This window comes from Silene latifolia, chromosome 10, assembly GCF_048544455.1.
Source record: "Silene latifolia isolate original U9 population chromosome 10, ASM4854445v1, whole genome shotgun sequence".
Taxonomy (NCBI): domain Eukaryota; kingdom Viridiplantae; phylum Streptophyta; class Magnoliopsida; order Caryophyllales; family Caryophyllaceae; genus Silene; species Silene latifolia.
In genome coordinates, this window is record NC_133535.1 from 117,385,494 (window position 1) to 117,402,197 (window position 16,704).

At 37.0% G+C, this 16,704-nt stretch overlaps 2 protein-coding genes across 2 annotated transcripts; both read right to left on the bottom strand.

The window, feature by feature from the left end:
• Window positions 1-1,704: 1,704 nt before the first annotated feature.
• LOC141608103 (uncharacterized) lies at window positions 1,705-2,313 on the bottom strand. The gene has a single exon (XM_074427454.1). It carries the CDS (start codon window positions 2,311-2,313, stop codon window positions 1,705-1,707), a length of 609 nt encoding a protein of 202 aa, XP_074283555.1.
• A 6-nt stretch (window positions 2,314-2,319) lies between these two features.
• On the bottom strand, window positions 2,320-3,156 carry LOC141608104 (uncharacterized). The gene has a single exon (XM_074427455.1). The coding sequence runs from the start codon at window positions 3,154-3,156 to the stop codon at window positions 2,320-2,322; it is 837 nt and encodes a 278-aa protein (XP_074283556.1).
• Window positions 3,157-16,704: the final 13,548 nt, after the last annotated feature.

The window sequence follows — 16,704 nt, forward strand, 5'->3', positions numbered from 1 at the left end:
GAGTTGGTTTATGTCTTACAAGTCTCATTAAAAAGGTAAGTGATGGGTAAAAAATGCAAGGATTCATAGGCTCGGATTTCATCAAACATAACATGTGCATAAGTTGAGATCACAACAAGCAAGCAAATAAACTATGAAAACATATTAAATTAAGCATGAATCCTTCCCCATGTTGGTTTCCCCTAATTACCCATTAACCCTAGTTAAGGAAACTACTCACTCATTATCAAGTTTAGCATGTTAACAAGGTTGTCAATCATATTAACAAAGCAAGACATGATGAATAAATGAAGATGATTAACAATAATTAAAAAGGGATTAAGATAATTATACCGACTAATGATTCCAATAATAAAGCAAAGAATAATAGAAGTACTTGATGATTGATTGGAAGGTTGTCAATCTCCCAATAATAACCCAAATAATCTTCAATTACCCAAAATAAAGGATGAACAAAAGAGAGATTAAGGAAATGAGATTTGTATTAATACTTGATTAGAAGTTGATTACAAGATTAGGAAGAGATTAGAATGATATAATCTACACTAAGGATTTATAAGAAGAACATGATTATCTAATTAGACTAATGGGGTATTTATAGTGGGGATTAGGTACACAAATTAGGGTTTACTAAGGGCATAAATGACGATTAAGTCCATGAGGAATGGCTCCTCTCAAAAGAGATGCCGGTCTCCTTTTTGCCGGTCTTTCATAAATATGCGCATCTTTCATGGAGCATGAAGAAAGGACGTATGGGGCTGTAAGGGAATCCGAGCGTCCAAGGTGTCGGGACCAGCGGATTGCCTGGCTGCTGGACGAGCGGATTCTCAAGCTGGACGGGCGGATTGTTGAGTTGCTGGACGGGCGTCCCTTCAACAAAGACGCTCGGATTCTGCCCGTGTTGGACGATCGTCTTCTTTGGGTGGACAGGCGGATTGTCTTACAGCTTCCTTTTCTTCTTTTCTTCTTCCAATAATCCTCCGGGATTTAGTCGGGGATGCAATAATTTCTTCATCATTGCCCATCTACTATAATATGTACAAAGGCCTTCTAGTCTTGTCTTCTCTTTGATGCTTGGTCATTAGATTCGATCAATTTAGCTCTATTTTGCCATGAAAAAGCAAGATTTGCACTCCTCTCCTACCAAGGAAACAAAACCTCAAAGAATATGCAAAACAAAGGACTAAAGATAGTAAATGACCCAATTATGCACTAAAAAGCATAGGAACGAGGCTAATTCGGGGACTAATATGCTCAAATAATGGTCACATCAGGTGCAAACCAAAAAAAATGAAGACATGAATGAGTGTTCTAGCATTGTATATGTTTTTAGTCTATATTATAATGAAATAAGTGTTCTAGCATTATGATATCAAAAAAAGAAGATTTCAGAAACCTAAAACAAATTCCATGCATTATATAACATCATTGGCATCCAAGCATCCAAGAGTTTAACCCAAAAACTTACATGATTCATTTAGTTCAACAACTAACAGCCAACTTACTAACAGCCTACTTATCTAAACAGAGTTACCAATTCTTATCCAATAGTTACCATTTATCTAACCCAAAAAATGAATAGTTAGAAGTTGGAATTGACATTACAAACACGGTTATAATGGCAATTACAACTCCTACAAAAAGTCAAGTTAAATCCAATGTTTTCAGCAACTAAAATAAAATGTTACCACATTAACTTCTAAATTAGATTGGAGGTTGATTTGTTGAAGTTGAAGCACCATTAGTCCTTCTCTTCTTTGTTGTTGGACAACCTTGGCATGATCTTGCATTGTGGCCTATTGTCTTGCAAATAGAACATCTGATGATGGTGGACCTGCTGCCTCTCTTTCTCTTTTTCTCTTCAGGCTTCCTCTTTCTTTGTCTAGCTGGCCTTCCTGCTAATCTTTCTTGTAGTGGTGGCTGGATCATAGGAAACTGAAATTCAGGCCACTGATCTTTATCAGGCATAGGGTGCATGATATTGTTATAAGTTAACTTATAGCACATCCCAGAGAAGTAGCCATTCAGATATTGCATTGGTTCTTCTTTGTTGTGATAGATGACCCTACATGCATGCTTACATGGTATCCCAGTCACCTGCCATGCCCCACACAAACATGTTTCATTCTTCAAATTTACAAGAAAGGAAGTTGTGGTACCTTCAACCACCTCAAATTCTCCACCTCCAGCTTTTATCACTCTGCAATGCCTTGAGTCTGAACAATTAGACTCAATAATACCCTTTGCATATGGGGTAGGATCATATGGTTGCATAGCCTCAGCTATATCAATTCTTTCTACTATATTGTTCATCTGATATTATCTTATCTCTTCCATCAAGACAAGAATTGGTTTGGCCCTCATGTCATTAATCACAGCATTAAAAGACTCAACAATGTTTGAGGTATTATGATCACAAGCTGTTAGTGGATCAAATTGATGTTTGGACCATTGTTGGGGAACATTGGACAAGTAATCAAAAGCTTCTCTAGAAAGTCTAGCTATACCTGCCATTGCTTTGTTGAAGACAAATGGTGATGTTGTATTGGCAGCCTTCCAAAACAGATCATGGTAGCCAGGCCCTGCCCATTTCTCCTTGAAATTTGTGTACAAATGCTGAGCACAAATTCTTCTTGTGGCAGTTAGGAACACATTTGATATAGCCTTCTCAACACCTTTCTTTCTATCACTAATGAAAGTCCAGTCCCACTTAGTACAACCTTCCTTCTGAAATGCCATCTTCAAATTTATGAAAAAATAACTCCATGACTCAGTTGTCTCCTTACCAACAATAGCATATGCAATGATAAACAACTTATTGTTGCCATCCAGAGATAATGCAGACAATAACATTCCCTTAAACCTCCTCTTCAAATGACAGCCATTAACTCCTATTATTGGCCTACAACCTCTCAGGAATCCTTTTGTCCAGGCAGAAAAGCTAACAAACATTCCCTTAAAATAGGTCAACCTGTCAGTGTAAGGGGAATGCCATGTAATAAGTGCCCATGAACCAGGGTTGGTCTGTTTGATCATCGCAGCATAAACAGGGAGAAAATTATAACTTTCCTCATGTCCCCCAAACACCTTCTCAACAACTACACTTCTTACCTTGTACATTGTCCTCTTTTTCACAGTAATCCCAAACTTACCCATTAATAAGTTTGCTATGCCCTAAACTGGCATACCAGGATTTGCAATCAATTCATCTTCTAATTTAGAAGCCATCCATTCAGTTGTTGCCATAGGATTGCACTTCAGGAAATGGCATTGGATATGTTCACCACTAATTGTCTTGATTGCCCAAGTTAGTTTATCAGGGATTATGGACACATGTATCTTCCAAGTACAATGTTCTCCACTACACTCAGCTGTGTACCTCACCTTATCAGATTTGCTGACTATAACATTGAATCCTTCTTGAATGCAGTAATCAGAGAGCACTGACACAAAGTCACTCTTGGTTTGGAACAGTAACCAGGGCCTCAACTTAATCTCACCCCACATTTCAGGTACATACATCTTACCATTCTTGTTTGCCTTATCCAAAGTAACTGTCGCATCCCCTTCCTTTGCTTCATTAACTGTCTTATCAAATGGATGCATTTTATCCCCTTCCACTGTTTTATCAAATGGATCCTTGCTACACTCAGATGATTGCTCATCCTCAGTACTATCTTCATCTTCTTCACTCTCTTCATCAGGTATGGTGGTGGCGGTTGGACTTTTAGGAGTAGTTTCATGAGAAGTTGGGTTGCTGTTTGTTTGAGGTTCAGAGTTAGTCTTGTTTTGAGGTTCAGGATTGGTCTTTTTTGGGGGTTCAGGGTTAGTCTTATTTTGAGGTTCAGGGTTGGTCTTTTTTTTTAGGTTCAGGGTTAGTCGTTTTTTGAGGTTCAGGGTTGGTCTTCTTTTGAGGTTCAGGGTTGGTGTTTTGTTTTGCTAGATCAGCCAACTCTTGAGACTCAAAGACTCTAGTATAAACAGTCTCATTTGTCTCCACATCCACAGTAGGCACTTCAATTGCCAAAGGTTCAACTAACAAACCTGCACTCTCCACTCTGTTTTTCTCCATCCTTTCCTTTTCTTTTTTCTTCTGCATCTCCTTCCTATGTTCTTCCATCATTCTTGCCTTTTTTATTTCAGCCACTAACCTAAACTCCTTAATTGGCTTATTTGTGTCCTCAATTGTCTCAAAGCTTTCATAATCCCAAAACATTTTCAGTAAATCCCCATCATCCTTAATGTTTACCTTAGCATCATTCCTTCCTCTATAATACATAGCATACAAAGAGGGCAATAAAACTTGTTGTTTCTCAGCAACAACTCCAAGATCAGCAATTATATCTAGTAATTATATAAAATCCACATCATATAGAGCATAATCAAATTTTTGCCCTTTGCAGTGACATTGCAACCAAAACGCAGCTTCCATCCTACCATTTTAAATCAAGCATTATTTAAATACAGCCGAGTAAAACCCTAACCCTAATTATTTCAAAAAAATTAATAATTGACAAAATCACTCCAAAATGGAAAGGGATAACAAAAGGAATAACAAAATCAGAAAAACAAACAAATACCGTAATTATTGAATTGCAATATTCATAAAACCACATCAAAAACCCTAATTAAAATTCACAAAACAACAATTATCTACATGCAAACAAAATCGTTTACAAAAATCCTCATTTAGGTATGAGTTAATCACAAAATAAAAAAAAGATTCAAAGAAACAAATTTTAACCAAAAAAAAAAAGAAATAAATATGAAGATTGTTACCTGGAATACAATAGCAAGACGAAGATGATGAAGATGTGATCAAAATGAAGAAGATTGATGAAAAATAAGAGCTGATTTGGAGGTTTTTCGGGTTGATGTGATTGATTGTTGAGGTTTGTGGAGGATAATCGTCTGATGTTATGGGGAAGTGAGAGAGGTTGTCCTTTTTTTTATTTGTTTATGAGTGAAATGGGGGGAAAAGAAGTTAGGTTGATGGGGAAAAGGGGGGAAAATAAGTTAGGGGTTGAGGGGAGATGACGTCGTTATAACGGCAAGAAAAGTAAGGGTAGTTCGTGCACTAAAATGAAAGTTGAGGGGTACCATGTGCACAAACTTAAACGCAGGGGTACCACGTGAATTAAGCCAAAACTCGGGGGCACCACGTGAATTATCCCTTTATTATATGATTGTATTGTATTAAATGGATTTTTAAGAACGACCCCATGCGCTAGGGTTTCGTGATCCCCAGTTTTCTTAAGCAAATTGCAATGTTTCATCTTCATGTTCTTCAGAACTGTCTAAATCAATCACGATGGGGAAAATTTATCATCCCACTCCGGACTCTTTTCCCGAAATTCTGCATGATAGATCTTTCGTTCTTCAAAATTATTTTTAAACACCACAATTTTTCTCATATTATATTTTGCAATATAATTTAAAAATTTGAGACATATTGCAGTAATATTCTTAATATTTACCATAGAACGAAAATAATACTACTCCATTCATTTAAATCCAAATACAACATCTCATATTTTGACAGTATTCATGTTCGAAGAGAATATTCGATATTCCTTGCAATATATAAGAGAAAATATATTCATCTAGGATCTTGTCTAATTCGTCTTTGTAAATGCAATTAAAATATCAAATTTTTATATTTTTTATAACGTAAAATTGAAGATATTTACCTTACAAATCTTGTATTGGCAAGTGTGTAATGTGATCATGTTGTATTTGAAGTTGAATGAATGGAGTAACATTTTACTGTACTATTTTGATATACAAAGCGTCTTGCTTGTGACGGGCTAATCCCGTCACAAGCTGAAGACCTCTCACAAAAAGGGAGATGGGACAAGGTGGGGCACCCCCCATGTGCTCCCCCACTCACCTCTCATAGGTATTTTGTGAGAGAAAACGGTATCCGTCACAAGCTTGTGACGGATATCGCCGTCTTCAATGAGATTTTGTGTTTGATATAACCCAACTTCACCTCCACAACTGGAAAAATAGGATTATACTCCCTCATATTCCGAATAAGTGTCCCATTTGGACAATGGCACGAAAATTAAGGAATATAGTTAAAATAATGAAAATTATTGTATAGGGGTAAGAATATATGAGTTAAATAATGAAAAGTATTAAATATGATGGGTTATGGGTGGTTGGGGTGGTAAATAAAGAAAAGAGCTAAGGGTAGGAAAGTAAAAAACCATGTCCAAATATGGCAAATGGGACAGTTATGTGAATAGACGAAAATGGCAAATGAGACAGTTATTTAGAATAGGAGGGAGTACATCTTATGTATTACCTCAAACCTTCTAAAAACTGAGTTTATGTGTATTTTTTCTGAGCATTTGAACTTTATAAATACATTTTAATTTTTTGATATCAATACTCAAATTAATTTAATTTATAAGTATAGTTTTTGAGCAATGTTGTATTTTTTTAGCTTAATGTGTAAGTGAACGAGCTTTAAACTTTATAGTAAAACTCATATGCTATAAAATAAAACTCGAAAAGTTTATTATAAAACTTAGAAGGTAAACAATCAGATATAATCCCTCTAATGTATAATTCATAAACTACAACCAACTGCATCCATTTATAAATTCGTGAAATAAAGTTATACTCATAAAAAAGAAAAAAAAAGTGTTTTTAAACCAAAAAAAAAAAAAAAAGTCATCAATTGCACATTAGACAACTAGATGGTGCACTTGCAAATGCTGCAAACTTTGCGAAAAAGTATTAAGCCAAAAATGAGTTAAAAAACAAGATAGAAAGGAGAAAGCAGGAGAGCACTAGCTAGTAATTTATGACAAGAACCACACAACATAGACCAAGATAGGAGACATGGAGGCCCAGCACCTCTTCGATTTGACGTAAACCGAGTAATTAGAGTTAACTATGGCTAAAGTCAATGTCGTCTGTTGGTAAATAGCCTTTGGTTTTCGGCCAATTATAATAGCCTTTGTTGAGTTACGTATACAATATTATTAAACGGGTAGTTAAAAAATGCCACATAGATAATGCCACCTAACATTATGAATATGCCACGTCACTCCCTATACATATCTATGGAATAATATAAAAAAAACATAGATTGAGTAGTTACTTGGATGACACGTGGCATAATACAATTACATTGCATGTTAAATTAAAAAAAAAAAAATAGAACATGAAAGGGCAAAGTAAATCAATATAGTAAATTAGTAATCATCTTTTTGTTTGTGAGAGACACTAATCACTCATTTTATGTAAAACCTTCATCTCCCAAAACATTTACTCCACCTCATTATCTCCCTCTTTAAGACGAAACTTTTCATATTCTCTACAATTATGAAACCACTTCAACAAATTTTACCTATAAAAAAATATCGATTAATAAGAATTTTATCTCATTTCTCACAACAAAATCACAAAGAAGTTTAGAATTTTTCACCTATTGGTTTTTATTTGGGATTTTTCATAACTTTTCATATGTAAGATTAGTGGTGAGTTGGGATCAAATTGGCAAAAAATGAAGAGTTAAGAGAGAATATAAAAGAAAAGAAAAGCAAATATTTGTATTGTATAGTTCGTTCTTGACGTTGTCGAATGTTGATGAAGACACTTGAAATCGCCGATGATCGAATATAACCATACATCGTGACGAGGGGAGGTCAAACCTTGGTGTAGGCTCCCTGCCAAATTGTAACATTAGCTTTTTAGTCTCACATTTTTCATATTAATAGATAGTTTTAGGGAAGTTTTTAATGTATTTTTTTTTAATATTAATAGATAGTTTTAGGGAAGTTTTTAATGTATTTTTTTTAATATTAATAGATATTCTTAGGGAAGTTTTTAATGTATTTTTTTAATATTAATAGATAGTTTTATGGAAAATTTTAATGTATTTATCAATTAAAAATGTGTACTGAAAATGGTGGGATTGATATGAACAACAAATTGAAAATGACTAAGGCAAATTTAATATAAGTATAATATTATCGATCTTATATTTTTTATGAAATTGGTAAAAAGGTTAATTATTCGTTTTGAATTTTTAATGGGAGAGTAGTTACTAGAATGACACGAGGCGCACTACATTTACATGTTAGATCTATTTTTTATTTTTATTTTTTACAAAGAAAAGAAGAAGTATAAAAGAAAATGAAAAGGCAAAGTACAAATCAATAGGCTAATTACTTATCTTATTTAAACTTTCATTTACCAAGCATCATTCTACTTAATAATCATTATTTAGTGCTAAACTTTTTATATTCTACCATTATGAAAAAAATCACCTATAAAAGAAAATGAATTGATAAAAATTGTAGCACATTCCTAGCAAAAACAAATTAATGAATAAATTTATTTATTTTCACCTAATTATTTCATTTCATTTATTTTTCAACACTTCTCATATCTTTACTTTGTGTTGAGTAGGAATCATATCAAATGGATAAGAGATTAAGAGATAACAGAGAAGTAGAAGAAAAGTGGGCAATTCGACAAGCATTTGTATTATATAGTTCGTTTTAGGCATTGTCGAATGTTTATGAAGACCCTCGATGATTGAATATAATCACTAGCGAACGGGGGTCAAGCTTTGGTGAAGAAAATCCTAACTTGAATAAATTGTAACTTTAGTTTTTTAATCTCACATTTTTAATAGTGCTAGATTTTTTTGTGGATGTTTGTATTATACATTCATCATTGTTAATTGTAATGAATTTATTAAGATTGATATTAACAATAAGTTACAAATATGACTAAGACAAGTTTACTGTAAATATATTATTCTGTATTTATTTAATTAAGTTGGTTAAAAGGGTAAATCTATTTTTTTCTTGTGATTTGAATACTTTGAATACTAATGAGATATGATGCATTTGATTTTGTTGTCTTATTGTTGCTTTGATACAAGATGGCAAAATACATTGTATTATTGTATACCCATCGATTTTCGATAATCTGTTTATATTAATTCTCTTAATATAATTACTTACTGTTTATCCAAAAAAACCATAATACTAATAAGTAGCGTATTTTTTTTACTTTGAATTTCCAATGTGAGAATGTATATTGTTTTATCTATTTACCCACTTCATTTAAATTTTTTTTATTTGATTAAACGTTACAACAATTAAGAGAAAATGAGTGAATAATACTTGAAGTCTTAAATATTATCATTATTTCCAAACTAAAAAAAATATAAGTATATAAACTATGTTTAATACTACTTATTACTTTTATAATTAATACGATTTTAATAAAGTTAGACTAACAAAAATATCATTTTGACGTTGACAAAAAGTGATATCATTTGGTTACAAAAGTAATGAGAATGAGAATAACGAAATTATAGGGTATAGTACCAAAAAAAAACCATTACTAAAGAATGATACGTTGCGGCACTACAAAAAGTTTAGCACTCCATTTACATGTTAGATCATTTTTTTATTTTTTTACTAAAAAAGAGAAGTAATAATAGAAAATGAAAAGGCAAAGTAGTAATTAATAGAGTAATTACTCATCTTATTTAAAATTTCACTTATCGAGCATTATTCCATTTAATAATCATAATTTAGTGCTAAACGTTTTATATTCTACTGTTATGAAAAAATTTCACCTACAAAAGAAAATGAATTGATAAAAAATATAGCACATTCCTAGCAAAAAAAATTAAAAATTAATGAAAAAGTTTATGAAGAGTTAGAGAAGTCCCGTGATTTTCACGGAAAATTGTGGATGAGACTTAATTTTAGACTGAAAATTGGAGTTTTGTTATCTAAAGTTATTAATAAGTGCTCTGTATTCAATCAATATAATAGCTAGACATTGATTATTAAACTAACCCGTGTATTGCACGGGTCATAAAACTAGTTCTTATTTATAACCGTCTTAATTTTTCATGGTATCTCTTAATTTTGTCAATTTCTTCATATACCTTTGATATAAATTACAACAAATTATTTACTTTTTGTCAATTTCTTCATATACCTTTGATATAAATTACAACAAATTATTTACTTTTTACTCTCTTTTGTGAAGACTAAAGAATAATTTAATAAAGCGTAAAAAATTTGTTGAGTCAAAAAAAGTATCTTATAATAATAAAGCAAATATTTAAATCGAAAATTACTTAACTTAATTATCATTACGAAATAAAACTTTAAAAATAAAACTAAATACTTCTTGTACTTGGTCTAATTTAAGGGTGATAGTTTAAAAGAAGGTGTTATACTACGGTGTTTTACGTGCTGTTGGATACTCTATCGAGTAAGGCTTACTCTGTCGAGTAAGTGTGTTTTGGCGTTCTAGACAGTGTTCTGTCTGTTGGGTACTCGATCGAGTAGGGGCAACTCGATCGAGTAGAGGCCACTCGATCGACTACCTCACTTACTCGATCAAGTGCCTCGGGTTTTACGGGTTTTTGGCCGGGTTTTGATAGCAATGCGAGAATGATATAAAAACACTTTTCATCAGTCTCTTTTTACTTTTTACCCTATTCTAAGTTTCACAAAGAGAAAACAAAGTTACGTAGCTCTTCTCTCTCACATTGCTATCAAATCGAAGGGTTTGAGTCGTCGGATTCAAGAGTTTTTAAACCTTTGAGACCGTCGCATTGTGGGTAAGATCCTAGTATAGTTTTTCTATTGTTTTTTTGATTTTGGTTTAAACCCTAATTGGGTAATTTGGGGGGTTTTAGGAGTGTTGTTGGTATTGGTTGTGATTGTATGATTGTATGTTGATAGGAGGTGATTTCGTAGAGGAGCGTTTCTGATCTGCTGTTGTGTCGGTTGTGGTGATTGCATTTCCAGGTAAGGTTTCCTACTCAGTTATTGTTTACATGAATATGAGATAGTTAATTGGTTGTTTATTGTTGGTTAATGGCATTTGTCTATATCGTAATTGAATTGGTATTGTTGATTGTTCTGGTTGGTTGTTGTTGTTTTTTCTGTGGTTTGCGAGGTGCGCCCTCGGCTGAGTGGAGTCACTTGCGGGACTGGCTTCACGCCCTTGATTCGCCCCTTTTGGAACCCGCCACAAGAGAGGATGTGCACATTAAGGAACATGAGTTTGCGCTCGGTAAAGATGAGTGGGGCTTAGATGGGAACCGCAGCGGTCCCCCACTGGCAGTGTGGATTACTGGTTGCGGCCGTAATCTGGGAGGACTAGACCTTCAGGCTAGACAGGTGATTGATGATGTGACGGTGTTGGAGGATTGCGTGTATTGTTGCTGTTGTATTATCTTATATCATGTATGCAATAACTGATCCCGTTTAATTGTTTTAAAAACTGTGGTGATCCATTCGGGGATGGTGAGCAGTTATTGAGCAGGTATGATTTGGATGCGTGAGGGATAGCTGGGCATGTGTCATCACGAGTCTATTAGAAGTCTTCCGTTGTGTTATTAAACATTTCATTTACTTTAGTTAGTTTTGGATTTGGAACAGTTGTATCTTACTTTACAATTTTTGGAGGTTGATGTATTCACTTAAACTATTTACTTAAAGTACGTTCTTTTATGGTCTATTTGATATTCATTGCCCCGGGTAACCGAGAGGGTAGCACTCTCATGCATTGGATGGTCTTGGTAAGGCACCTTGGTGTATGGGGGTGTTATAAAGTGGTATCAGAGCGACGATTTTGGAACCTGTAACCAATGAACCTAATGAACTTAGAGAGTCAAACTAAAATGAACCCGGGTTGGAGTTTCTAGGAGCTAATGCAAAGACATGGGAGACGTCCTAAAGTCGCGAACTCGCCCTACAACTTTGAACCGGTCACTATGGGGTGTCATGGGATCGCTATGTGTTTACTAACGTTTATATGAATATTTTGGATGGATGATGTGTGGTTGAATGGAGGATGTGGTGGAAAAAGGTGAAGGTAGATGTAAATGATAATATGATTTCGATTTAGCATGTTGCATGATGAATTGATTTATAATTTGGCGATAATAGTAACATGTGAATATGAGATGTTTATGTTGTATACGTATATCTTATTGTGATGAAAAGTTATAAAGTTAAAGGCATACGGGTAGTTAGAAACTTCAGCATGACTCGACCGAGTGGGGGTAACTCGATCAAGTAGGTGGACTCGATCGAGTGGGCTAAGCTCGATCGAGTGGGTATATGACAACGTTGGGCAGTAGCTGCTGTTTTGTGCAACTCGATCGAGTAAGAGGAGTACTCGATCGAGTGGGGGCTACTCGATCGAGTACGTATGTGACTCGACCGAGTGCGTTTTTGTGTCAGTTCTGGTCAGGTTCTGGAGTTGGGGAACTCGATCGAGTAAGTGGGAAACTTGATCGAGTGACCTCTACTCGATCGAGTGGGTGTGGTTACTCGATCGAGTAGGTGCTGTGATGGTCATGTATGCTTTAAGCCGTAGGCTATGTGCTTACGTTTATCTCTCCTCTTATAGCTCAAAGATATTCTGCCAAAGAGATCTGCCATGTATGCTAGGGCTTAGGAAATGAGTGTGGATGAGATTGCCAAGATGCGCTTACCGAGGCCCTTAAGAGCTTTGAGAAAGACAAAGATGTCGGGGTAGACTTTGCCAAGATGAGCACTACGATATCCCGCTTCAACCCAAAAGAATATATGGGTACTGGTGCGCCAATTTTGCTCGACAATTGGCATAGGGAGATGGAGAACATCTTGGGAGCGGTTCATTATCCCGAGGATTTTAAGGTGGAATAAGTTGTGTTCTACCTAAGAGATGCTGCGGGGGAATGGTGGGACAAGGTGAGAGAGAGTGCCCTAGACCTGTATCTGAAGCAGGGTAACTCAGTTATACCATGGGTTGAGTTCAAGAGAGCAATGAGGAGGGAGTTTGTTCCGGAGCACGTTCGCAGTAAGTTGAGGGAGGAGTTTGATTCTTTCAAGATGAAATCGGATATGACAATGGCTGAGTATTATCATAAGTTTAATGAGAAGTCGAGGTGTGCTGAGGACATGGGGCTGAGTCAGGAAAACTTGGCACTCCGGTTTGAGAAGGGGTTGACCTATCAGATCATGGAGAAGCTACCGGTTGAGGTCCTTACTGATGTTAATCAAGTGTATGAGAGGGCAGGACGAGCTAAGCGGTTGGTCGATATGGCCAAAGAAAACAAAGAGAGGGGTCCAGAAAAGAGAAAGGCTGAGAGTGAAGGTGGTGGTCAGTCTAGCTACAAGAGGGGTAATCATAACCAGGTAAGGGCCTATTCATCAGGATTAGGTTTCAGTGGTGGAGATTCTTATGGGCATGGTCGTGGTAGTAGCAGCAGTTGGAGTATCTCATGTTTCAACTGTGGCGGTATGGGCCACAAGAGGCATGAGTGTACTAGTGTCGGGGAGAGAGGTTTCCAGAGGCCATCGCAGGGGAGCTTTTTGCAGGGTCCGACACAGAGCTATGCTAGCAACCGACCGGCTAGGTCGTGGAATAATCAAGGAGGACATGGTAACAACAACGGTGGGTCCAACCACAATGGCGGTAAATCTTATCAGAAACCGGCGGCTAACAACAATCAGGGGTCAGTTGCCAAGCCATCTACTTCAGCTAGTACAGTGCAAGGAGGTGGACAGAAGACCAGTGGCAAGATGTTTATGTTGGACAAGAAAGCTACTGAGGATGATGCACACGTGATCACGGGTACCTTTCTTGTTAATGATGTTTTTACCTTTGTTTTGTTTGATTCGGGGGCGTCACACTCTTTTGTATCGTCGAGTCATGCTAAGCTTTTGGGTTTGAGAGAGTTTGAGTCTGTAAAAGACGAAGTCTTTATACCGTCGGGTGAGTCACTGTCTTGTGGAAGATTGTATAAGGGTTTATCCATGATAGTTGGGCAGCTTGATCTTCCAATGAATTTGTTAGAATATCCTATAGATGGTTTTGAGATGATAGTTGGTATATATTGGTTGGGTAAGTACAAGGCTAGAATAGATTTTTCACCAAAAGAAAGTCTCTTTGAGAGGTCCTAAGGGAGTTCGTGTGTCTTAGCGTGGGTTTGTTATCAAACCCAAAGTCAAAGTGATTGCAGCGGTGACCTTAAAGTCTTACCTTAGGAAGGGGTGTCCTTTAATTCTATGACATATAAGAGATCATAGTATGGTGGAGCCGACAGCAGATGAGATACCAGTGGTGGAAGAGTTTCCAGATGTTTTTCCGGAGGAGATCCCGCGTTTGCCACCAAAGAGAGATATAGATTTCAGTGTGGAGTTGAAACCAGGGACGGGATCGATCTCTAAGGCCCCGTACACATGGGTTCCAAGGAGTTGGGGGAGCTGAAGAAACAGTTGGATGACTTGATAGAGAAGGGATACATTAGACCTAGTGTATCGCCATGGGGAGCACCAGTTTTGTTTGTGAAGAAGAAAGATGGGAGCTTGAGGTTGTGTATCGACTATAGGGAGCTGAACAGTGTTACAGTGAAGAACAAGTATCCTTTACCAAGGATAGATGATCTGTTTGACCAGCTGAGTGGAGCAGGAGTCTTTTCAAAGATTGCGAGGCCTATGACCGCGTTGATGAGGAAAGAGAACAGGTTTCGATAGGATGAAAGTTGTGAGACGGCGTTCCAAACATTAAAGGAGCGTTTGACCACAGCTCCAGTCTTAGGTATACCTGAAGGGTGTGAGCACTTTGAGGTGTATACAGATGCTTCAAAGAATGGGTTGGGTTGTGTGTTGATGCAGAACGGGAAAGTCATTACCTATGCTTCTAGGCAATTGAAGTCTTATGAGGAGAACTATCCGACGCATGATTTAGAGTTGGGTGCAGTTGTGTTTGCTCTCAAGATTTGGAGGTACTGCCATTATGGGGCGACCTCTAAGGTATTTTCTGATCACAAGAGTTTAAAGTACATCTTTACTCCAAAGGAGCTGAACATGAGACAGATGAGGTGGATGGAGCTTATCGGGGATTACGACATGGATATCATATACCATGAAGGGAAGGTTGCTGATGCATTGAGCAGGAAGAGTGTGCATTCTCTATGCACAATTATGTCTTTGATGAGGTTGAGAGATGAGGTGGGTAAGATGGGGATACATGTGATTCAAAAAGGGGATGCTAAGGGAGACTTGACAGTAGAGCCGGATCTTTATGGTGATATTCGCAGGAAGCAGGCTCTTGATTCTAAGATTCAGGAGTGGAGAGCTGGAATAGAGAATGGGACAGTGTCTTGGTTCTCTGTTCATTCTGATGGGAATGTTTGGTTTGATTGGAGATGGTGTGTACCTAAGGATGATGAGTTTAAAAAGGTAATCATACAGAGGCTCATTGCACACCGTATTCAGTGTATCCCGGTGGTGACAAGCTTTATAGAGATCTGAAGAAAACTTTCTGGTGGCCTGGGATGAAAAGGGAGACAGCTGAGTTTGTGGCTAGATGTTTGAAATGTCAGAGAGTCAAAGGGGAACAACGAAGACCGCAAGTTAAGATTCAGTCTCTTGAGGTACCTGAGTGGAAATGGGAGTCTATATCTATGAATTTCATAGTGGGTTTATCGAGGAGCCAGCAAGGTAATAACATGATATGGGTGATAGTTGGCCGTTTGACTAAGTCAGCTCACTTTATTCCAATGAAAGATACATGGAGTAAGGTGCAGCTGGCTAATGGCTACAGGAAGCATGTGGTAAGGTTAAATGGGGTGCCAAAAGACATTGTGTCAGACCGGGATACAAGGTTCAATTCTCGGTTTTGGCAAGAGTTGCAGGAGATGATGAGAACTACCTTAAAGATGAGTACTGCATTTCATCCTGCAACAGATGGACATACAGATGGAACTATCAAGATTTTGTAAGATATGTTGAGGGCTTGTGTGATGGAGTTTGGTAGTAGTTGGGAAGATAGGTTGGATTTGATCGATTTTTCTTACAACAACAGCTACCATACGAGTATTGGGATGGCTCCGTTTGAGGCATTGTGTGGGAGGAGGTATAGGAGTCCGATTTGCTGGGATGATAGTGCTGAGGTAGTGGTTTTGGGACCACAGATGGTACAGGAGATGATAGAACAAGTGAAGGTGATTAGGCAAAAGATGAAAGCGGCCCATGATCGACAAAAGAGCTGTGCGGACTTACAACATCGGGACATCGAGTTTCAGGTTGGGGATAAGGTTCTTTTGAAAGTGTCCCCTATGCGTGGGGTAATGCGGTTCGGTAAGAAAGGGAAGTAAAGCCAAAAGTTCATCGGTCCTTATGAGATTTTGGATCGTGTGAGAGAGGTTGCTTATCAGTTAGCTTTTCCACCAGCTTTAGATCGAGTACATAATGTGTTTCATGTGTCTCAGTTACGGAAGTATGTGAGTGATCCTTCCCATGTGTTAGAGGTGGAGAACATCGAGTTGGATGAATCCTTTTCTTATCTTGAGGTGCCAAAACAGATTCATGATCGCAAGGTTCACAAAACTAGATCTGGGGAAACAATGTTGCTAAAGGTTTTATGGTCTAATCACGATGTTGAGGAAGCAACTTGGGAAGCGGAAGAGGTCATAAAGGAGTGGTATCCGTCTCTTTTTGATCAGGTATGTGTGGTTAGAGGGACGTAACCATGTTTCTTTTAGGGGGGTAGGAAATGATCGCATAAGATTTTGGTATGGCTTTATGTTTGTTTTGGTACAGTTAGTGGTTGTCTTGAGTCGGTATGAGATGTCTTTGGAGTTTTGTTTTTGATTTTTCGTTGCGATGTTGTGTCGTAGTTGAGCTAGTCAGTTTGTTTTTGTGTATG

Coding starts and splice junctions, on each gene's coding strand:
- LOC141608103 (XM_074427454.1), bottom strand. CDS start 2,313: ATGAACAATATAGTAGAAAGAATTGATATAGCTGAGGCTATGCAACCA.
- LOC141608104 (XM_074427455.1), bottom strand. CDS start 3,156: ATGGGTAAGTTTGGGATTACTGTGAAAAAGAGGACAATGTACAAGGTA.